The sequence below is a fragment of the Kogia breviceps genome, chromosome 12 (genome assembly GCF_026419965.1).
Source record: "Kogia breviceps isolate mKogBre1 chromosome 12, mKogBre1 haplotype 1, whole genome shotgun sequence".
Taxonomy (NCBI): domain Eukaryota; kingdom Metazoa; phylum Chordata; class Mammalia; order Artiodactyla; family Physeteridae; genus Kogia; species Kogia breviceps.
Window position 1 is genome coordinate 2180370 of NC_081321.1, and position 23372 is coordinate 2203741.

At 40.4% G+C, this 23372-nt stretch overlaps 1 protein-coding gene across 44 annotated transcripts in view; it reads right to left on the bottom strand.

Moving 5' to 3' along the window:
- The window catches only part of WNK1 (WNK lysine deficient protein kinase 1), a 135913-nt gene that overhangs the window by 20520 nt on the left and 92021 nt on the right, over positions 1–23372 (bottom strand). For 10 of the 44 annotated variants that reach the window (XM_067008497.1, XM_067008482.1, XM_059081274.2 and 7 more), the window contains exons 9-21: positions 17987–19228; positions 15662–15745; positions 9037–9186; positions 7023–7463; positions 6009–6287; positions 5217–5314; positions 4946–5108; positions 4435–4551; positions 3934–4107; positions 3680–3737; positions 3421–3543; positions 1484–2913; positions 261–344 (exon numbers count right to left, since the gene is read on the bottom strand). In XM_067008497.1, the coding sequence (XP_066864598.1) occupies positions 261–344; positions 1484–2913; positions 3421–3543; positions 3680–3737; positions 3934–4107; positions 4435–4551; positions 4946–5108; positions 5217–5314; positions 6009–6287; positions 7023–7463; positions 9037–9186; positions 15662–15745; positions 17987–19228 (4443 nt within the window). The remainder of the gene's footprint in view (positions 1–260; positions 345–1483; positions 2914–3420; positions 3544–3679; positions 3738–3933; positions 4108–4434; positions 4552–4945; positions 5109–5216; positions 5315–6008; positions 6288–7022; positions 7464–9036; positions 9187–15661; positions 15746–17986; positions 19229–23372) is intronic. The other 34 variants (XM_059081275.2, XM_067008491.1, XM_059081268.2 and 31 more) reach the window with 25 other exon arrangements.

The following is a 23372-nucleotide window of genomic DNA, read 5'->3' on the forward strand; positions in this document are numbered from 1 at the left end:
TTCTTTTGGCAAACTGTCACATTTGCTATTTTCTTTTTTCATAAGATATGAAAAAATATTAATATCAAATGATTTTTAGATGATTTGCTTCTTACTTTAAAGTAGGGCCTGTATCATCAGCTATGGTGTTTTATAAGAAAGTTGTTACTAAGTCAAAATCAAATAGGAGCCAGAAGGCAAGATCATGCAATGGAGAATTTAAATAAGCTTTGTGAAAGAAAGGAGAGGCACAAAAAGAAATCTGCCAAGTCTTGGGGCACCTGCGTTAGTGAAGGTCCTGGAAAAGGTGGCAGCTGCTCGCTGGGTGGAGTACCAGCTGGAAGTTCAGTACCCACTGGCAGCACCTACAGACACGAAGGGAAATTCAAGTCCATGAGACACTAAGAGTAAAGACTGCAAACTGGAGAGCAAACCAACTAATTCAAATGCAGAAGCATAAGAATAAAATGTATCTAGTTAAGGCAAGCTTGTCACCTGGGTTACACTCTGGTATCTACCTTAAATAAAGGACATTATAACCATGATACTATTACAGGGGTTACTATGACATACCAATAAAACGAACAGAAAAGTTTAGTAAAAGGCTATCCCCTAGTGAAAGTAGAGAGAACAAAGGCTGTTTAGACACAAGAGGCACAGTCCAGATACTCCTGAGCCTCTTATTTGGTACAGTATTATCAGGCTTTCCTGGGAAAACAAAACAGTTCAGAAATAACCATGGGGCAGGTCAGATGACAAAAGGCATCAGAAATCTAATACTCTCAAGTAATCTGTATTCTGTCTGAGTGAAGCCTCTGTATCACCCAGCTGTAAAAAGAATCTCCCATCAATGGCAATGCAGAAAGATGGGTGAAGCATACAATACAGTAGGAGAAACACAGCCTTGTTATCTGGAGAAGACGAGAGACTGAATATGGCAGAATGAGAGGAAGCCACCATAGCAGAACCAGAAAACACATTCTAGTTATTTTATCCCTAGCATTAGATTCATTTCTCCTCCTCCACATCAAAGTCATCACCAACTTCCAACTTTTTATAAACCTCAAATTGTACATCTATGGAATCTGAGCAAGACAGAAAATTTGCTTCATTCTCATGGAAACAAAAACTGTGAACTGCTGTTACTATGTACAATCGCCAGCAGAAACACTCAGCTCCCTTTTGGGAAACCGATTTCTTCAGTCTGTACCAATTCAGAAATAATGCCTGTATTTTACCTGACTGTTATACACTCTTAGAAAATCTTACAACATAATTAACCTCCAATCCTGCCATATTTCATAAGAAAAAATACCCCTCATGTTCAATGTACGTACATCCTAAAATCACCTTCAATCAATTTATTTAATAAATACCGAGTACCTACCACAAGCTAGGCATCTTTATTACTATACTGCAAGGCTGAATTGTAAAAAGTGTACTTTTGGGAGCGGGGGAGAAGAGTGATCATATTTTTCAAACTATTTCAAAACAAGAAGCTTACTGGAGGCTTAGTTAAAGGTGGCTTTGGTGCAGCAGTTCCAGGTTTCACTCCCGGTACAGTGCTGACTGGGGTGGAAACTTGCCCAGGAGTGACCGCTGGTGTAACTGACGAACCAGTTGTTCCTAAGGGCAAACTGGCTGGTGGTAAGCAAGTACTTGTAGTGGAAGTCATGAGTTTGCCTGGTGCAACAGCAGTGGTTGGGAGGCCTGGGGTGACAGCGGTCTCCATGACGAGGGACGTGTCCAGCGAGACAGAAGCATGCGGAGCCCCAGATGAGCTGTGCTCACTGAAGAGAGACCGCAGCTTTTCCTCTAAAGTCTTTATGTCGTCAATCCCAGGAGCTTTGGGTTGAGTTTCAGCATCTATTTCAGGACAGTGAGTATGGGGCTGGTTGGGAAGCAAAGCTGGTTGAGGATGACTGTGAATTAGTGTCTGCTGTACAGCAGGCACACTGGCAACAGGTTGTACCAAAGGTGGGATACTAGCTACTTGGGGAAGGAAAGGTGTGGAAGGAGGTCCTGCCTGGGAAAGGGCAGGAGTAGAAGCCACAGATGATGGGATGACCGAAGGATGAGCCACACCAGGCTGAGCAAGAGCACTTGATACCCCTGCTCCCAGGGAGGGAGAGGAAGGTGACGCAGGGAGGGACAAAGCCAACCCGGTCAGGCTGCCGTGAGGTATCTTATCCAGTGCGTGCGCACTAACCACTACAGTCTCAGCTCGAGTAAGAGCAGAGGTGCTGCTGCTGGGTGGAAGGGACGGCTGTGCAGCTAGGCTCGGGACCGGAGCGGTGGCCAACACGGATGTCAGCATGGCTGCCCCAGCCACGCTGCCCACCACCTGCTGCGACGATCCAGGTGAAGGCTTAGCGCCTGGGGCAGCAGCACTGCTCGCTGCAGAGGCTGCCGTCGCTGAGACTGGTACAGGGGGGAATGTGCCTGTACCGGAAACAACGCTCCCAGGTGTGGGAGCCTGAACTGACTGGGATGTCGCCGATACTGAGACGACTGCAGGCGCTGTGATGCTTGACACCACGCTGGAGAGTATCGGGGACTCAGAGGCAGGTGGTGCAGGGAGACCACTGGAGGGTATTACGCCTGTGCAGGTGGCAACTCCAGCAATCCCCTTTTCAGCGGGCACTGCAACCTCAGACTGAACGGCTGATGTGGAAGGCTCACTAGGAGGGCAGCCCGTGGCAGGGGCTGACGCTGAGGGCACAGCTGCCGCTGTGGCTGGAGCTCCAGCAGGGCTGATCACGGAAGGGGGCACCGCTGGGAACGCCGGCCCCGTCGGGCGGAAGTTGGCAGGTGCTGTGCTCGGCCCTTCTGCCATCTGCGCACGTCTAAGTTCAGAAAAGGCCTGCTGTAGACTAAGGGATGAAGCAGAGTGAGACAAGCTCATTCCAGCGCCAGCAGATGTAGAAGCAGCAACTGCAAAGGAAAATAAAAACTCAGAATCAGTTCTTTTTAAAAAGGTGGGCTCAAAAGACCGAACCATCTACTTTTGGTATTCCCAACAATGCCACATACCAACAAGGTATAAAACCTCCCCCCAGGACATGACAGGCTCTGTAACAGCTAAGTGATATAGCAGTTCCAGCAAAAGAAATGATCTTGTATGAATATCTATTTCTGAAAAAACACGGAGTAACCTCAAACGATATACAGCAGCACCTAATGGAGATACAAACACACAGAGCTGAATCTACACAGTATCAGTCACACGGGCTGTATCTAGTATGGCCACCCTTCTGTGCCCTTTTGCTCTCTATTCATCACCTATTTCCCTGTCTCCAAATGTTTATCTGTTGGTCATTCTCAATTTTCTACTATTCTTTATTGTCTATGTCATCATTTGAACTACTGCTTGATGACCAAGCTTCCAATAAAGGAGAGATGCAGGATTTATATATGTATGTGGTAGAAGCAATTCCTTACCTGTATCTGATACTTCACTGAAAATTTTTGATTCTCGTAATCGACTTTCTGGCACAGGACTTACTATAAACCGTCTTCCGGCAGAATGAACAACTTGAGTTAAAGAACTGGTAGGAAGGCCTGCTTAAAAAGAAACAAACCATTTAACTGCATTATTTTTATATACATTGTCACTAACACAAAGCTTCAAGATTCCATTATTAGCACATAACTTCTTAGGTCAAAGGTAAGAACAAACAATGGAAAGAAAAAAATTCACCTATTTGCTGTGGCATGGAAGATGCAGGAATTGGTTGTTTGAACTCTCCTTCCAATTTCTACAACAAACAAAAGTGATTAAATTCATTATCTCAATCTTAATGAGCAGGCAAAGCAAATCGCCACATGCAAAAAGAACATAAATGCTGATAATCTCAGTTACAGGTGTAATGTGGTACCGATGGACATCATGCAAGGCAAATTTAGCAAGCATTTAACATAAACGAAGCTTCACTACAGGAACGGTGAACCTACTTGAGAGCCTGCAAAGCCATAGTCATCCTTTCCCTGGAGACTCTCCAATCCCTGGTCACCCTCTGGCTCCACACTGACGTCCTCACTGAGCATTTCATCAGCTTTTTCAATAATATCCCGCACTTGTTCCACAAATGCCTCTCTCTCCATTGCCAGGATAAAGTCATTGTTCACCTGTAAAAGAAATGTGACATTAGCTTAATTAGTACAGTGTTTCCCAAGCTTTAGGTCATTCAATCACCACTTTCATGACTTCTGTCCTATCTGCATACCACCTGTATTATTATTTAGTTAACATGTAAGTTAGTTCTTCAATACCTAGTTAGACATGTCCTACACAAAAGCACCTCTAAATCACAGGTTTGGTGTGCTAGTTATATTCACATTGAAATAAATATTTAACTGTCAAAATAGTTTACAAAACATTGCATATTTGCCTAGGGCTGTGGATATGAAGATAAAGTATGAAGGAAAAATCTGGAACTCCAAAAACAGACATACCATAATTGTTGCTATCTCCTCAGGGTTGTCACCATCTAAATCAAATTTGAATGTAACCATTTTCCGATTGTGAGTCTCTAACTGACATTCCACTACCCGGTCTCCTTTATTTGAAACCTGAAAAGAAAAAAAGGTACTTCATATCTCAGAAGAACCATGCTCAGATCTGTTACTGTATGTGACAAAAGAACACAGGTTATCACTTGAACTTAAGCCGAATGTTACCACTATTCCTTGAAGCACTGCTACATTGCCTCTTAAACTAGGAGCAAGAAAACCTTAAGAAAATATCAGCCTTTCAGCTACTTAGACATCTTCCACTGAAGGGTCTGGTAAGAATGTAAGATCTTTGTGTGACAAATAAAAACTCTCCATTTTTTTTTTAATAAATATGGAATTTAACGATATCATTTGGGTGATACAAGATCCTAAACTTTCATCAATACACCCAAGCCTTAGAAATATTTAAATGGTATGAACTAACTATATGAAACCCAGAGGTAATACTTACATTCAAAATTCTCAATTTTGGGCGTGGAGTCTTTTCATGACGCGAGCGACTTCTTACAGATTTTCGATAATGCCGTTTTGTAGTTCTCCCTTCATGCCTTCCGCTGGATGATGGGACATTCTCATTGCCATCACTCATACCTGAAGCAACATCTGAATGTGCACTTCAGAAAAAACAGTTCAGTTTATGATGAGATTTAAAGGTGAGACATTTTAAAGTTTCCTACCATCCTATCTACCAGTCAAGAAAGGAGAACTGTCCTGTCACATACCTGTCTACAGAAGAGACCAATGTAGCAGGCTGGGTAGGTTGTGGCTGAGCCACTGGAACTGGCTCTGGAGGAGCCGCCTGAGAGATGCCCTGAGTGCTCTGTAAACAGAAAGGATAATTCACACCTTGGCAGTAATGTACTTGATTTATTGTCAACCATGCCCAATAAGCTACTCTTCTTTTCCTTATCCCTCCCCTAAGTCCTAGAAGCACTACATTTACTAATAATTCTTAATATTCAGCATCTACAGACAGTCATCTTAAAATTGCAAAGGAAATTTCTAAAGCTAGTCTCTGGTACAGACTGCTCAGTGTGTCATCAGCCAAAACAGCTGCTAGGTAGTGAGAAACCAGAACCTGCCGTGCAGCCAGCATCTCACCAGAATGTGCAACAGGGCAGGCAGAGCAAAGTGCAAGGACAGCTCAGAGCTTTCTCCGAGAGGGGCAAAAATGGCCACCGGGAGCGCGGCAGGGTAAGGTGTTCTGGTGGCCGCCAATGGCAGGGGTTTGTGAGAGGAGGAGGAGAACGCCGGCCGGAGGGCTAACACAGCTAGAGAAGTGAAGGGCTAGCAGGGTCATCTCCGCCAAGGCACACTCACTTCCCAACAGAACAGCCAGTGGCAACAAGGCCCCACACTGGCCTTTCACTCGGCTGTAAGAAGAAGTCACTCAGAAGTTAGTTCGCAAGAGTTTCCAAGTGCATTCTAGACCAGGGGAATCTATGTTTCTCCTTTGTCATTTTTATCCCATTATACATATAGTTTAGACATAAACATGCAGGAATTCCATTTACCTCCAGAGCTGCTTGCTGGGAGGATGTAGTGGGGGCTTGTGCTAAACTCACTGCTGGCTGGGACACTTGAACCTGTCCTCCTATACTGCCCACAGGAACCAAAAGGCTTGATTCCACATAAGGCTGCACCACTGCAGGAAAGTAACCTGGTGCAGCCAGTGCTTCTGCCGGCGCGGGAGGGGACAGGACTGTGGAAGGAACGCACACAGAAGGCACGCTGGAAGAGGGAGCAAGCTTTGAGTCTCCTGGGTGCTGTGGTGGCGGCCGAGGTGGGAAGCCCTGTGACAGAGACGAGGGAGGGGAGTTAGTGCAGGTTGGGTCATCAAATGAGCAAAACAGCAAGACAAGCAAGAAAAAAAAAAAAAGAAAAAAAAAAAAGGAACATAGCGAAGAAAAGTAGCCTGATCTCTTTCTAATAATTTAAAGAAGATTCTTGAAATTAAATGGTTAACTGATTTCAATTTAGGGGACAGGATTGTACACAACCATACTTTTAAGTTGCTATTTTTTTCCCTCCTGGAGACTAAATAGGAGGAACAGACATAATTCCTTCTAAAAAATACCTACTTTCTACCCAATCAAACAGGAGAATGCAGAAACTCTTCAAGGTATCAGTCATTCCAGTCATATAATGACTTGCTAATATTCTATATCTGAACCCTGAAGCTTTTTACTGATACCATGTTGGCTACCCATATTTACTCTTCCCATTAAAAAAAAGTAGCCTTATATATTCTATTATTAGCCATACCTAGCTTTCAATCAGCTTACACTGAATACTGAGAGAACCATTTTCTCCCAAGAGAGGTCTTGGGGAAAATGGAAATGAGTCATCAGACATCATCACCCTGTCCTTTCTCAGAATTTTACTATTTTAGCATCTCTGGTTGAGATCAGGAACTTCTGCTATTGCTAGTTATTCTGATATTCAGTTATTAGGTTTTTAAGTCCTTGATGTTCTATCATTAGAACCAAACCCTCTGGTGCCCTCCTTCTCACCAGCCAGCACGGTACCTGGTAGAGAACATCTCCAGAGGGGAGTGGAGCCTCAGCAGTCTGCCCGAGGTTAGCGGCTATCCCCATGGACTGAACTGCTGGCTGCAGGAGCTGCGGGTGAGCCTGATTTGGCAGCTGAGTCACAGGCTGCAGGAGGGTGGGAAGCTGACTAGGGACCACGGTGGGTCCCCCTGGGACTGCACTTGCTGGAGCAGAGGAAGCCAAGGTAAGCAGAGGCTGATTAACGCCAGCTGCCATGGTGACAGGAAGGGGAGAGAAAGCTGGCTGAGGAGCTGAGGGGATCTGAGAGCCAGGGTACTGGGGGAGTGAGGAAGGTGGGAGTGGCTGTCCCGCAGGGAGGAAGCGAGCACCAGAATGGACTGGAACAACTGAGGGCTGTGTCGCAACTGGGATGTGAGGTTCGCCTTGGATAGTTGGTACTGGCTGGGAAACTGGAAGCTGGGAAGGTAAAGAAAAACAAAACAGACAGACTTTAAAAAAAAAAAGCAAGGCTGCCAAAAGCAAGACTTATGTATTAGCCAAAAAGAAAGAAAATTAAAACAAACACCAAACCCCTGCATACATTAGTGTAAGTTAATGTGCCATGTAAGAGCAGGGAGAGGACAACAGGAGACAGGAAGGCTGATAGACTGGCTGCTGTTCCAAATCTTTTGTGGTAGAGAATTTTGCTCATGCTTCACCTCTCAACAATAAAGAGAACCCTCCCATATGAAAGGGTTTTTTCTTTACAGCCTGGCTGAGATATGTTTCACATACCATAATCCACTGGCATGTTTGCTGTCACTCAATCTACAACTGATACTACAGTGATTACTGAAATTCAAAGGACTTCCTTCCCAGTGGAGTAAGAGCTCATCCATAGTGCTTCCACAATTCTTAAGTCTAACACAGGCCTGTAAAAGTTGGTCTAATTACTATATTTAACTGATTGTACGATGCAATCATCCCTTTCCACCACCTGGTCATTTTAATGTTCATGACATTAAGATATATCTTACAATTAATGATATGTCAGTTCTCAGTGATACATAAAATAATGGTGCATTTTACAATTGACAGTATCTCAGATGTGATGAAATATGACAGAAACAATACAAGCACAACAAGCCCCGATGTTAAAGCTGAAAAAAGGTCATTCAGAAGAGCTTATGTTCTACAGGGTTACTTTTCTTTTCTTTTCTTTTCTTTTTTTTTTTTTTTTGCGGTACGCGGGCCTCTCACCGCCGTGGCCTCTCCCGTTGCGGAGCACAGGCTCCGGACGCGCAGGCTCAGCGGCCATGGCTCACGGGCCCAGCCGCTCCATGGCATGTGGGATCTTCCCGGACCGGGGCACGAGCCCGCGTCCCCTGCATTGGCAGGCGGGCTCTCAACCACTGAGCCACCAGGGAAGCCCCAGGGTTACTTTTCTTTCCTTATTTTTTTAAAAAATATATTTATTTATTATTTATTTGGCTGTGCTGGGTCTTAGTTGCAACACGCAGGATCTTTAGTTGCCGCATGCGGGATCTAGTTCCCCGACCAGGGATCAAACCCGGGCCCCCTGCACTGGGAGCGCGGAGTCTCAGCCACTGGACCGCCAGGGACGTCCCCAGGGTTACTTTTCAAGTGACTAGAAGGATAACTTAGAAAAAAAAAATCATTCCATATAAGGGTTTTTTTATGACTTCAGAAGGCAATGAAGGAAGGTAACAATGCATAAATCTGCGTGAAAACACAGCATAATTGCAAACTTAGAATGATAGGTACAACTGACAATTCTAGAACATGTCACAGGTTCAATTACTACAGCACCTTTATCAGTTCTATACCTGTCAAACTGATTTTAGGCTGATAAAACCTAAAAGTTAAACATTTTTGGATTATCGCTGCTGTATACACCCATTTATATTAACCAATGCATATACACAAAAGCAGCAATTTTCTCTTCGTTTTTGCAGTGAAAATAACCAATTTTCACCATTAGGGAAGGTAGAAGTCATGTGGCACTCCTTTCTAGAAGTTAAGCGTTCACCTGTTTTCCTGCTGACACATGCGACAAGGACTGTGGAGGCTGAGGCTGACTTGTGGGCTGTGCAGTCATGGCCTCGCTGGAGGCTGACGTCTGGGGAAGTGAATACTGCGCTGTCTGCTGAGAGGGGGCTGTCTGCTGCACTCCTTGCTGCTGAGAAGAAAACCATCACTCGGTTTTATTTCAAGTCATTAACAGCATGTTTCTAAGGAAGTATGTTTGCCTATCAGTGTCTGTAAAAGATGGCAATTTTAGTAATCAAGACATGCACAAACCCAAATTCACTAATTCCCCTTTTTACACATCTTTCTTTTTCATCTGGTGTTCTTTATTTGTGACGGTACAACCAAGAACTAACCCATGTTTCAAAGCTTGAGTCACCACTGTTTCTTCACCTAACAGGCTCCTTGCCCCAGTAGCAGCTCAGGTATTTACAAACACCTTCAGACACCATGTCCAAACAGACCCTCTCTCCTCCAAATTCCTCCCTCTTTGTTCCCATTTCTTGATAGCAGTGAGCTCACTTTGGTCCCATATTAAACTAATCCAATCTCTTCCTTTAATCTCTTTCCCTTAATCTATCAATATTTCATCAACTGTGTAATTAATTTGCTTAAAGAATAGCTTTGAAAATGACTACAAAATGGGAGAAAAGCATGGGAAGTTCGAACTTTAGCTTTACCATTTTCTAGCTGTGATACCTTAGAGATTGCTCACTTTACTGCCCAAATGAGGTGTCCCCTTCTTTGAAAACAAGGACACTATCACTCAACTCAAAGCACGGCAAAGGGAATGTCATCTGGAAACCAAGCATGCGCTAGGCACTCTGGTATAGTACACCTAAACTTGATGAATGGCATGTAATTGTACCCAAACACTAAATTTTGCAATAAAATTAATGGCCCCCTGTAGCCTAACAAAAATCTGAACTTCAATGCTGACTTTCAAGACTCTTTAATACCTATAACTAATATAAAATTTTTAATTTTTAAATACAAAAACAACACCTGTTTGTAATAAAAATTTTAAGCAATATATTAGATTAACAGAGTTAAGTGAAAATACCCAACCTCATTTCTCCTCACACAATCACAATTAGTGGTTTGGTGCATCGACTTTATGGATTTCCTTCTATGCATAAGTGGTCATTTACACACAAGTTGATTTTGTTATTAAAAACAAAACAAAACCACATCCATTTAAATAAATACTGTTCTCTGACATCACATTTTCATTTTGTTTATCAATGGCACTGATATCCTAATGATGAACACTTTGGTTGATTGAATTTTTTGTTACTTAAAATAATGCTACAACCAATGACAGCCTTTAGCAGCCTTAGCAGCCTTCACACGTATCATACAGTATTATCAATTACAGTCACTTATGCTGTACACTGCATCCCCAAGACTTATTTTTTTTTATGTCTATTATGCATCTACCCACCTGAACAAGCATCCTAGATTTTGTTAGGTGATAATCTGCAAATAATATTTTTACTTTCCTGATATTTATTCATTTCTTTCTTATTATACCAATTAAAACCATCAAAAGAATCCTGAAATGTAATAGTGACAGTAGTCATGTTTGGTTTATCCTTACTTATTTCTGATAATGTATTCTTAACTTAAAAAAATTAGGAACAAATGGCTGTTGAATTATATAAAATTTATTTTCAGCAACTAAGATATATCATACATATCCGACTATAAGGCAGCTCTGAATATAAAACAATTTTGCCCATTTTCCCACTAAGAAAGAAGAACCAAGAAAGTAGAAAACCTTTTTGGTTAACCTGAATATATTTAAACTTTAAGGAATTCACCTTGAACTATCTACAGTTACCTAAGTCATTAATTTTCATACCTAAATAAGATTGTCTTTTATATAAATATACTAATTCAGAAATGTTGCTCCCCTTGCCTCATTCAAATTCTTCACGTGTAATTATACATCAGCATTTTTCTCTTCAAGGAAGTTACACTATGAATGATCTCGCTTTTCTGGCGCATAACACAGTACTTTTTCTTTAAGTTGTGTCTTGAGGTAAAATCTGCAGTGACAAGCATCTGCTTGATTATTAGTATTAGGACAGTTCTACTGTTTTTGCAATTATCTTACAGGTGTATATTCATGTAACCTTTAAGTGATCTTTAAATGTTATTTACAATGAACTTGGAACAGTGAAGTTGTTCCCCTAAGAATAAGGACAAAATCTGTTTAATGTCTTGGCGTATATAAAACCAATTCTGTCAGATATTGCCTATAAACATTTCCAACTATATACACCATTTAAGGTCCTTACAGGCACACTTGTTCTCAACAGTTCCAATTTATTCCATTAATATTTTTTTGTGTTATTGTTCAAAGCAAAGACCAGCAAGAGCCCCGCGATGTGAGCCTGAAGGTCTGACTATGTGGTGATCCCCCTTCTTCGTAAGGGTTCAACCTGAGCAACGCCCCCCTTATACCTGGGCGCTCGATTACCTCTCTCCCGCACCCCCATCAATGCAGACCCTTGCTTACATCACAATTTGGATTCAATCAGCTCTTCCCTGAACTCACACCTTCACTTATTTGTTTGTTTTTATGTTTTAGGCCATGCCACGTGGCATGTGGGATCTTAGTTCCCTGACCAGGGATCAAACTAGTGCCCCCTGCATTGGGAGCACTGAGTCCTAACCATAAGTCCTGACTTATCTGTATTCTAGCTACACTGAACCCAAGGTTTATTTGTTTCTGTCTCACAGCTTTCTACCTTTGTGCCTTCTACCTTGCTTATGCTGCCCTCCTGCCTTTTTCTTAGGGCCTAGAATATTCCTTATCCTTCATCTGAATCTAACTCATAATCAGAGTCCAGTTCAAATGCTCTTTCATAAACCTACTGATAACCCCCTCCCTGCTCAGAAGAGTTACAATCTCCTCCTTTCATGGAGTCAGACTACTTGGATTTAAATTCTTTCTATCTTTTGGAAGCTGTGTAAGTTTGGGTAAAGTACTTAGCTTCTCCAGGTCTCGTTTCAGCTTTCCCATCTGTACAATGGAAATAATGATAATACCTATATTTATATGGTCCATAGAAGGATTACATAAAAACACAGGTGGATTGCTTAGCACACTGTATATAAGGTTAGCTATTATCCTTACGCGTTTTGTACGAGTTGACGCACATGCTTACCAGATTATTCAGGCTCCCTGAAAGTAGCCTTATATGATCCATCAGTGCCTAGCACATGGTCCTTCAGAGCATGAACTCAGTTAGGAAAAAACTGTTTAATTAGTTGGGTGTGTGCGTGTGTGTGTACTGCCAAAAATGAGCAGTTTTACAAACATACACCCTCACTCCTTGCTTAGAGTAACTGAGGGTGTGTGTGTGTGTGTGTGTGTGTGTGTGTGTGTGTGTACTGTCAAAAATGAGCAGTTTTACAAACATACACCCTCACTCCTTGCTTAGAATAATTGAGGGTGTGTATGTACTGTGAAAAATGAGTTTTATAAATGTATATCCTCACTCCTTGCTTAGTATAATTGAGAGGCATGTATGTCAGTTATACATTAAAGCATTTATAGAGAAGTGGCACCTCTGGATAGGACAGGAGTATATGGTGTGTTGGTTTTTGGTTTTTTTTTTTACACAATCACACTGGCTAATAATCAACACTTAAGCCAAACAAGTACTGTTTAGCATAGCAACCTGGCATCACACTTTGCCTAAAACTGCCTCTTGAAAACAGCCTGTACTGACTGTGTACTATCTGTTGGACAAGGGTGTTTGAAAAAAATGTTCATGAGCCTTAGTTGAACAAAAAGTAAGAGCTATCTACAGACTCTACATGTGCCCTATGGATGAAATTATTAAGGAAACAGGGTAGCTCATGACCTTTTGTGGCAGCAAAATACTCAGATTTCCAGTAGGAGAAAGCTATTTCTGGTACCTCATTAAGACATGATATACCACTAGAAAAGATTCTTGATAAAAACGTGAAAAGAAGCAATCCTTTATTCAGTGTATTTCAGAAACACAAGAAATAAAGTAAATTTCGGCTAAAGTTCATCTCTTTCCTCACACTAGTAAAATTAGAGAGATGGTTTCCTAAGGTGGTGTTGGGACGTGACAGTATACAAAACGAAAATCAGATCTAAAAATAGACTCTAACTGTACAGTACAGAAAGTTTACAATCATTCTTTTCCATATATGGAACCCTAGAAGATAAAACAAACAAATACAGCTCCTTGGGCACCTTTGCAGAATCATGAATCCCTGTAGAACTTTAATGCAGAAAAAAGAAAACTATTGTAGAAATCTTGGATTCTGGTTTGTAATGTTTAGTTCTATCTATCTATTGGCTATGCAACCCTGGAAAAGTTAAATACTCTAGACTGCATACACTTATTTAGATTAAGGTCTCAATTTTATGATTCTACTTAACTCATCCTATATTTAAAATAACTCACAAAATAAAAGTACCTGAAAAAAGCATCACTGAAATGGGAATTTTTGTTTGTACTGTAGAGATAGCCATTTAGTCAGATCTTTTCCCAGAAGAGTTAAGCACCTGATTCTTTTAACCTGACATTTGTGGAGCTGCCCCCCGCCCCCCTACCATGCATACTTTCTTCACCATTAAACTCAATGGCTTATTTCACTGCTTCATAACAAATTCCTCTGGAAAAGGAAAAATAGAGCATACACTTAAATCTGCACATTTTATTGGTACTGGCCTGTGTCCAATGATAAGCGAATTAGGAGACTAGTATCCACGATAGCGTTTCTGTCCTCACTCAGCTTTATGTAACTTTTAATTTGTATTCTTATCAGGGGTTGTTAATATAATTAAACCTGTTAAGGTTGGCAAAAATGTGACTACTTGAACGTAACTATAAATACATATAGATTCAGACACTTGTCTGGAAGAAAGGGCAGGAGCAGGACAAAACGTGTCACTCCCAGCAGCCCTTCCATCTATAAGACAGAGGTGTTGGCCACAGAGAAAATGTATATACAGGCACCTCGGCGATATTACAGGTTTGGTTCAGGTCACTGCAATAAAGTGAATATTGCAATAATCCAAGTCACATGAATTTTTTTGTTTCCTAGTGCAGATACCTCACTGTAGTCTATTAAGTGTGAAACAGCATCATGACTAAAAAGACAATGTGCGTACCTTAATTTAAAAAATGCTTTCTTGTTAATAGATGCTAACCATCATCTGAGCCTTCAGCAAGTCATAATCCTTTTGCAATAGTAACATCAAAGATCACAGATCACCATAACAAATATAATAATAATGAAGATGTTTGAAATAAGTGCAAGAGGTAGCAAAACGTGACACAGAGACACGAAATGAGCAAATGCTGCTGGAAAAATGGTGCTGACAGACTTGAAGCAGGGTTAACACAAATCTTCAATTTGTTAAAAAAAAAAAGTAGTACCTACGAAGCACAAGAAAGCGAAACACATTGAAACGAGGTTTGCCTGTATAACCAAACTAATCTTGTACAATGAACATCTAATCTTAAACTAGCATCAAATGACTACATGGTCACATGCTGGACTGTGAGCAGGCCATTTGCAATGAGAATTTAAAACTTAGTTTCAAAAATTAATAGAAACAAGCCAATTTAGAATTTGGTGGTTTGAAAACACACTGTATAGGGAACTATCAACAAAATAATTCACTGGGAAGTTTTTATGACACATGTAGTGGCTATAAATTTTATTTTAAACAGATAATAAATATTCGATTGTGCCCCCAAAGCATTATTTCCTTGTAAATAATTACTGTTAACTAATATCAGTGATGCACTACAGGTATTTAATTTTACAATTACCAGTTTTGCTGTTGAATACATCAGCATTATATTAATCCCTTGAGTTCTCTGAAACTTTGGGAGCAAATTCCCCAAATCAGAAGTTTAAAACATTTTTTAAAAGTTCCTGAAGTAGTTGTTCTTAGGCTTTCATTCATTTTGGCATAGAAGCTGATGCCCCACCCCACAGATGAGAAATAATTAAAAAGGAGTGGAGCATTACTAGAGTCAAGCACAATGAAAGCAATGGTAACATGCTCACAAAAGGACAAATCGTGAAATACACAGACACAAAATTGATGTTTTTTTGTACAGTTGATCCTCGAATAACACGGGTTTGAACAGTGTGGGTTCCCTTATATGTTAATTGTTTTCAATAAATACATACTTCAGTACTATGCAATCCAAGATTGGTTTAATCTGTCGATGTGTAACTTCAGAGAGGGAGGACCCACTGTAAAGTTATACACAGATTTTTGAGTGTGCAGAAGGCCTGTGCCCCTAAGCCCCTGTGCTGTTCAAGGGTCAACCGTATTGTTAATAGTGCAGAATCATCTGTTTAAGAAGGCACATAAATTATGTCAGTAAAAATAATTCTTTTGAATTTCAATATATGTCTAATCTAACAGACCATTCAAAAATACATTAAACAAAAGATTTTCTAAAATGTTCCTGAAGACAGGAAATGTTATGCCTCTGGATTTTCCTTTCAAAAACTTAGCAAGCCATTTACATCAGGAATCCCATTTATGAAAGACGTAAAACAGTGTTTTGGCTATTGCTAATCCATAAAATGTAGCAATGAGTTACTCTCACCTGCTGAGAATGTTGTATGGGTTGGGAGGATGAAACCCCTGTTAAACTACTTGAAGATTGCTGACCCTGGCTCTGCCCCTGTGCCTGAAGGAGAGAAGTGAATACAAAAAATTAGAGAAGCCCAAAGGTACGTTTATACAGAGGTCAGGGTTTTGCAATAAATATGTGAGCTCCTGAGAGTTTGCCTGAGCAAGATGAAACATTCGCTTGATTAAGTATGTAGGGAGAGACCGCTGGGGCATGTTTTTAAAGAGAAGGTTAGAGAAGGATCATATTACAGAACATACTCTGATTCCATGCAAAAACCACCGATGGTTAAAACCTAACCTACCCCGCTGCTTAGGCTATATTTTTTGCCAAAACAGTAAGATTCAAAATAAAATTATTATGGAAAATAATCAGGAAAAATAATAAGACTATCAATCTGAAAAAACTATCCAAACAATTAAAGAAAAAAGGGTATCCAATAATGTTATTTGGTTCCTTTTGCTATTTCTTGTAGTGCTATAGTGACTTCTGTCAAAAATGTAAAAAAACTTGTTATCATCATTACCTGCCATGTACCTAGAGCAATGGCTCTCAACCAGGGGCACTTTGGGAACCCCATGTCCCTTCCCAAAGATGTCTGGCAGTGTCTGGGGCTAGTTTTGCTTGTCTCAACTGCTACTGGTACTTGGTGGGGGGAGGCCAGGGATGCTGCTCAACACTCTACAGATGCACAGGACAGCCCTCACAGCAAAGAGCCATCTCACCTAAAATGGCCATACGGTTGGAGTTTGAGAAACCCTCACCTAGAAGAGATCTTAAGTTAAAATAAATGAGAAGGTGAGAACTGAATGCAGGACTTGGTAACAGGTGAGCTAAGAAAGCGAAAAGGCCCGCCTTTGCTGTTTCGTCTCAGCTCAGAGGGGCTTCTCCGAAGCTTTACTTGGATAGACCATCACGTTCTACTGCATCTTAACCACCGTGAGTATACATTCTTTCTGCACCTTTTCTGTGAACTACCTGATGTTTGAAATTTCATTTTGGAAAGTTTAAAGGAGCAAGGCTGGCAGTGCCTACACGTTCACAGTATGGGCTGGCGACAACCAGCGTGTCAACGTGAGCGTACCGTACCGCACGCGCACACAGTACAGATTTCCAAGCTTCTGGATCTTTTTGCTTCTTAGTAGCGCTCTAAGTAACTGATACTTTATGTATATTTTGGGGGTTATTTATGCCCCTGATGGGGGAAGAACATAGGAAGAAAGTACAAAGAAGAACATATAGTACTTTATAAAAGAGTGGGATATTTAAAACATCCAAATGATATCTTGAATATATAATTGCAAAGTTTCCTATTTAACTGCATAGTCTCCTACATAAATTTTATAAGACTTACACATTTGACAAAATGTATCAAAGGAATAATATATGAAATAGTCAATACTGACTCCACTTCTTGAATGCTATTACGTCCATCACTGTCTTTATTTGCAAAAGGGTGCATATGCTCATATTCATAAACAACAAAATCTAAATTTGTTGAGGAAAAATCTAAGAACTGAGGTATCTAATGGTCTTTACCTTGTCACATGTACCACAAAACCCTAAAACAAAACAAAAAACCCCCCATCACCCACATTAGATTCTAACCTAGTTGCTAAAAATTAGAATCAGTCAATTTTGTGGATTAACATTTTATTTGAACATATAATACACAGTGACCTGTTTGACTAATGCCATTTTTAAAAGGCATCCTCATTTGTTAAGACAAATTCCTAAGATGTTTCCTCTCTGTCTTTTAAGATCCTTCCATACTAATGAAAACTCTGTATATTCCTAACACTACTTAAAAAAAAAGAAAGAAAGAAAGAAAGATTCCCTATTTTCCATTCTTTGCATTTTACAGGAAAAGAAATGTTATCTTCTCTATTTTTTTAAAAACTAGCCATGTTTGTTTCTAGGGAGAAAGAAATACTTCACATTAATATTTGTAAATAATCAATGTTCAGTCAACGTTACAGACACTTATGTGTTCACTACTAGTTGAGAACTCTGTCCACTCCACATATGGACAGAAGTAACTGATTTTGATGAGTAACTAAAATTCTAGTTTTTGTGCTCTCTTTTCCAAGGGTGTACACGTTATAGGTAAATCGGGCCGCTTCTGTCTCATATTTTGCTCTTAAATACAAGTAGTTTAAAATCCTCCCACCCACCAATGGAGAAACTCCGTAATAAAATTAGACAACATCCCTCATGAATGGAAAGGAAGGTAGAAAACTTTAACGTAACGGTGCACAGTAGGGTAGTGTAAAAGAACCGTGGAAGTTTTCCTATAACCTGTGGATGGAGTGCAGATCCTCCTGAAGAAAATGAGGCAGATAAAACCTGCGGAGATGTGGCTCCTTGGGGGAAACAGAAGAAAAGTGGGGATTCTTCTAACACTGTCTGAGGCAGACGGACAAAGGGTAATGAGACGTCAGAGCCAAAAGGTGCAGCTGCTCCCCCTGTAGGGGGAGGTGATTGAAAATCACTGGGGTCTGAAGAAGTGATTTGTGAGGAATCACTGGAATATTCTGGGCTTCCTATGGGCCAGCTCTGTCCGGTGGGCTCGACCACAGAGACAGTCAGTTCTAGGGCCTGGAAATCATGCTGTTCTTCAGTCACAGGCTGCAGGCGGCTGTGTAATCCTGTGGATTGAGGAGGTGGTTCTTCCTGATTCAAGTCCACAGCAACCTGTCGATTTCGGTAAATGCGCCGAGGTAAAACTCCTCCTCCTCCTTCTCCTGAAGAGGAGCTTGGAGTATGTGCATGAAACTCAAATACACAATTGCTTCTGCTCGCATTGTTATGAGTTAACACAGCAGGTGCAGAATGAGGAACAAAGACAGGGTGAAATTTCAAGCCTGTAGCATCTGTACTGATAGGTGCAGAAATGCTAGAGAGGGGAGATCCTGGGCTCAGTCCAGAATCTAATCTTAAATTCTGGAGGTGTCCTACCATGAAAGCCTGTCCGGATGGAAATTCAAAGACAGAACTTGAGGTAGGGCCCCCTTGCCCTGGCTTCTGTTCAGGTGTCTGTCTCATAGGACTTGACAGGACTGGTGAGTTGTATGGAATACCCTCAAACTGTTCTGCCACCTGGGCCTGGTATTGTACCCCAGCTAGATACACTGCTTCCTGAGGAATAAAGTAGTGAGCTTCTTCCGGAAGTACTAGTCCAGGTCTACAGTCACTGTAAACTTGAGTTGGTTCAAACATTGGTTGGACCTGTATCTCACATGGCTCTCCAGTGACTCTACTGGCTGCAGTACCCAACATAACTACAGCCTCTGGTGTCCAGTTAGTTGGGCTGCCACCAGGTGGAAGAAGATTTTGGCCAACAGTCCTCAGCAGGGGTTGGAGGTGATGAGTTTGGGCTTCCAGGAAGGAGGTGCTCTTACGCCGCTGGGAAATGGCCACCTTCGGTGGACAGGTGGGAGGTGGTGAAAAAGAAACTGGACGTTCATGAATAGTTGGGAAAAATATCTGTGATTCTGGGTATGTTGGGGTCCCCCCACGCGGATGCGCCATGGACTGAGGCTGTATTAACATGAATAAGACAAGTAATTCATACATTCATATGTGAAATTACATTGACATGCACAATTGGGTAACTGTGTAATGGTATGAAACGGTTACACCAAATTTATAATTAATAAAGAAATAACAACGCTTTTGGAAATTATGTGCATAGTAAAAATCCATTAAATACATCCAGGGTCAATAAAATTATTCTGTGGGACTCTCTGCATTAGATGAGAGCTGCTTTTCCACAACTTTCCCCTCTCAAAGGAAAGGGAAGAATTTAACCTTCTAAGTGATTATTCTGCTTTTACCTACAATTTGTACGTTCACTTCTAACTGTACCAAGTCTTCCTACTCTGAAGTCTTATTGTCCGCTGGTGTATTAGAGGCTCCAGGGTTCATTTCTGATCAACTAACAGTATGTCTTCTGACTAGAAATCAGAAGAAATTTTTGGTGGATAGTAAAATATACACAACTTGGCCAGTGACTGTCATGTCTTTCTCCTGTCTGCCCCAAACCAGATGCAATTAATTTTACTACATGAAACATGTTACAGATGCCAAGTCATTGAATGTCCACTTTTCTGATTCTAGTTGTGTTGACTAATTTGGTGTTCAAATCAGGTGAAAAGGATAATTTAAATACGAGCCAACTTAATTTAATAGCACTCTGTCACAGAGGCAGTTCTAGATTAAAAACTCTAAAGTTAGAATCATACCCTGTCAAATGCAAACAGTACACACTGTAATAATTCACTTTCACGGACTCTTTTTTTAAAAGGGTAGATCAGTTTCATTCTTTCAATAGGGAAGACCCCTATCAAATAGGCAAAATGGCTCCACTGTTACTTCTTCACAACAGCTAAAAGGAGGTTTCTGTTTTGACTCAGAATGCTCCATTTTACTGTTGTTTATTCAAAGAGTATCCCAAAGCCATAAAACACTATACAGATAATCATTCTCCTAGGTAAAAATCTCAAGATTTGGGGGTTGCCAGATCAGAATGTTAACTAAATTCTCTATCTGGAAAAGCAGCAGCAAAGTACTACAGTGTTTAAAACAACTTTGAAAGATAGACCTTCCATAGACAATAATGGGGCCAAAGAAAATCACATGTACTATATGTGTATCTAATGTATTCCATTAGAGTCAAGATCCCACCTTATTCAAAGAAAAAAAAATGTCCAAGAGGGAACATTGTGTGGCCTTTTAGTTTGCTGACACCTCATTTAAACAGCTAACAAATTAAAAGCAACTTTTCCTCTTCAATTATTCTTCACTCACTATTGGAAAAACATGGACTCCTCCAGGGTCATTAGTGTCTCTTTGGAATAAAGTGAGGAGAAAACATGTTTGGGTAATGTTTGATAAAGAGAAAATTTGCTTTTGATTAAGCCAGCGAGTTTAAAATTAAAGAATACACACATTCTTTGCTAAGATATGAAAATGCAAGGATCTGAATACGTTGGTGGGGGATAGGAGAATACAACAAAAGCTCAATTTTATGGCTCCCCGCTGATAGATGCCAAGAGTGTTAGAAGCATTCTCTCTCATGACCCCCTTGCTTTTCTCCCCCTTAAAGCCTTACATAACAAAAAGTTATGGGAAACCATAGGAAAAACTGGTAATGTAAAAGCATAATATATCACTAAGTCGAGCCCTGTTCTTTACTTAATTTGTATTAAAATTCTTGATGCCTGGATGTATTCACTGGTAATAAGTTTTGTCAGGAAGTTTATGTTACATACAGTACTGACAAAGAGGGAAAGCAGGCTGGGGCGTCGGTGCTTGCGCTGAAAGGCAGAGTGCACAGGCGGGACACTCCAATGCTTTAGAAAGCTTTTCGGCAAAGGTTTCCTCAGGGCCAGTCCGAAGGAGGGAAGGAGAAAGAGGTGCAGACAGCACTGGTGTTCGGGTGGAAGGAGCACTGGGAGAGATGCGGGACAGAGCGGGAACAGCAGAAAGATGGGGGACACAAACTGACATGCTACAGCCACGACGAGGCTCAGAGAAAACGAACACACACATGAAAAACACAGCACTCTGAAAACAGGACAACCAAATGTACAATGGTAACAAGGCATACTTGACGTAAAGAAATGTTCCATCCTCCCCAATTCTACAAAGCCATTTTTTGAGGAGACGGAATCCCGCAAAGCACACTTGGCAGATCGTAACTATTCTCTCTACACTGCTGGTCACGTATGAACAACCACAATGACCAAGTATCTTCCTAAACATTCTGCAATAACATTAACTGTTATGAGTGTGTGAGTAAGAATGACCGACTGCCTGAGGCAGCAGAACAGACAGGGAAAACGATGAATGTTGGCTTGCAGTTTCTGCAAACTTATTAAGATTAAACAAGAATGAATTCTATTAGTTTCACGTACATTATAAGATGTAGAAGATTTTAAGCCTGGATCGCTTTGCAGGAGCTCTGGAAACCTCAGACATAAAAGATTTCTCAGTTCTATTTTAGAAGGCATTAGACAAAAATGTTGTTGGCTCACAGTATTTCACTTATTACACTTGTCTATCTTTATCTATAAAGCTAAAAAGTCATTTCCTACTAGGAAGAGCTTAGCTTTCCAGACATAATTCATAATAGATACAGGAAAACATTCTGTATTTTTACTAAAGTAGTCAATGGAAAAATATCTGAAATGTGAATCTCTAAAGAATAACTTAAAATTTTTTTTAGCCACATCAGAGGTTCAACTTTGGTTTACAAAGTTAGAAAGTCTGAAGCACCTTAACATAAAGGTTTTAATATAGCTACAAAGCAGTAAATCTAATGCTGCAAGGCTGTCCTGAGCAAGTTTGTTATTTCCTTTTAGATATTGTGAACTGTGTAACTGATTACATTTTCTTTCTTTCCCACTCTTGCTTCCCACTTATAATTGATACATACTGTTGCAAGCCACAGTAAATTCTTTCTGGAATTAGAAAGGAATAATTATAAAAGTTTTGAAAAATCCTCAATATTTAATAACTCTTCATAATAATTCCAAAGAATATTGTCATTAAAAGGCAAGAAGACTGTCATATGTCATTAGAGTCTGCTTTTAGAGCATCAAATGTAGCTATATTTGTGGCGCAAATATTTAACATCTTCATAAATGATCACTCCATTTCCTTTTCTAAAACAGAGACCCAAAGTTCATAAACCCTGTGATGAGGGAAGCCAAGAGATTAAAAATAGTTTTTAAAAAAATCTATAGTTATGATGATCCAGAAGAAATCAACAAGAGTAGAAAGTGACAAGAAATGTTGATAAATAATATTTGTTAGATCACAGAAATACACCTGCACAGTCTGTATAAAGCTCTTCTACCCTACCTACTTATTTTAAAGGTTAGAGAAGTAGGTTGTTAGAACACTAGTACATGGGAAGTTTTCTTTCTGATACTGTGGCCATCCATCTTGAGACCTAGCCAAACATTTTTTATTCCAAGCTGTAGGATAAGAGACCACAACAAGCAGAAGTATTTTCTTACCAGAAAAAGATAGAGTTTCATTTAATGAAGAGCAAGAGTTCCACGAATTCAGATTAAAAGCTTTCTGAGAAAGAGGGACAATCTATCTGCCTAAAGATCTCACTAAACAAGGGCCCTACAGTGACCAGTAATTCTCAGTTCCTTCCTGAGGCAGAAAATGCGTCTTATTCACCTCTGAAGACTTCACGGAGGGTCAACATAAGAAATGGGGTATTACCTAATGATCTATTTGAACATTCTCTATATGAGAAGCAAGAGTGGCTAATGTAAAACGTGGGTAATAATGTGTGTTTATGTGTGTGTATGTATGTGTATATATGCATAGATATAAATGTATAAAGTATTTCAGGATATAATTTCTATTATAAGTTGACACTGAAAATAAATCAGTCATAAAACAGATACCAAAATAAAGGGAAAAAGCAAATGAACATACACTGGGGAAGGAACTCACGTCCAACACAGACTTTAAGGCAAGAACACGCATAGCAACTGATGACTGAACACAAGCGCTAAATTAAATGCTCATTCCTTCACTACAGAGTACTCACATGCAGCATTCTATCATGGCCTGAAGGTCTTACCTGTGTTTTATACATTAAGACACTTTACAGAAAACACTCAGTAACTCTTTTAAGTAACTTCTGAAAAACTCTCCT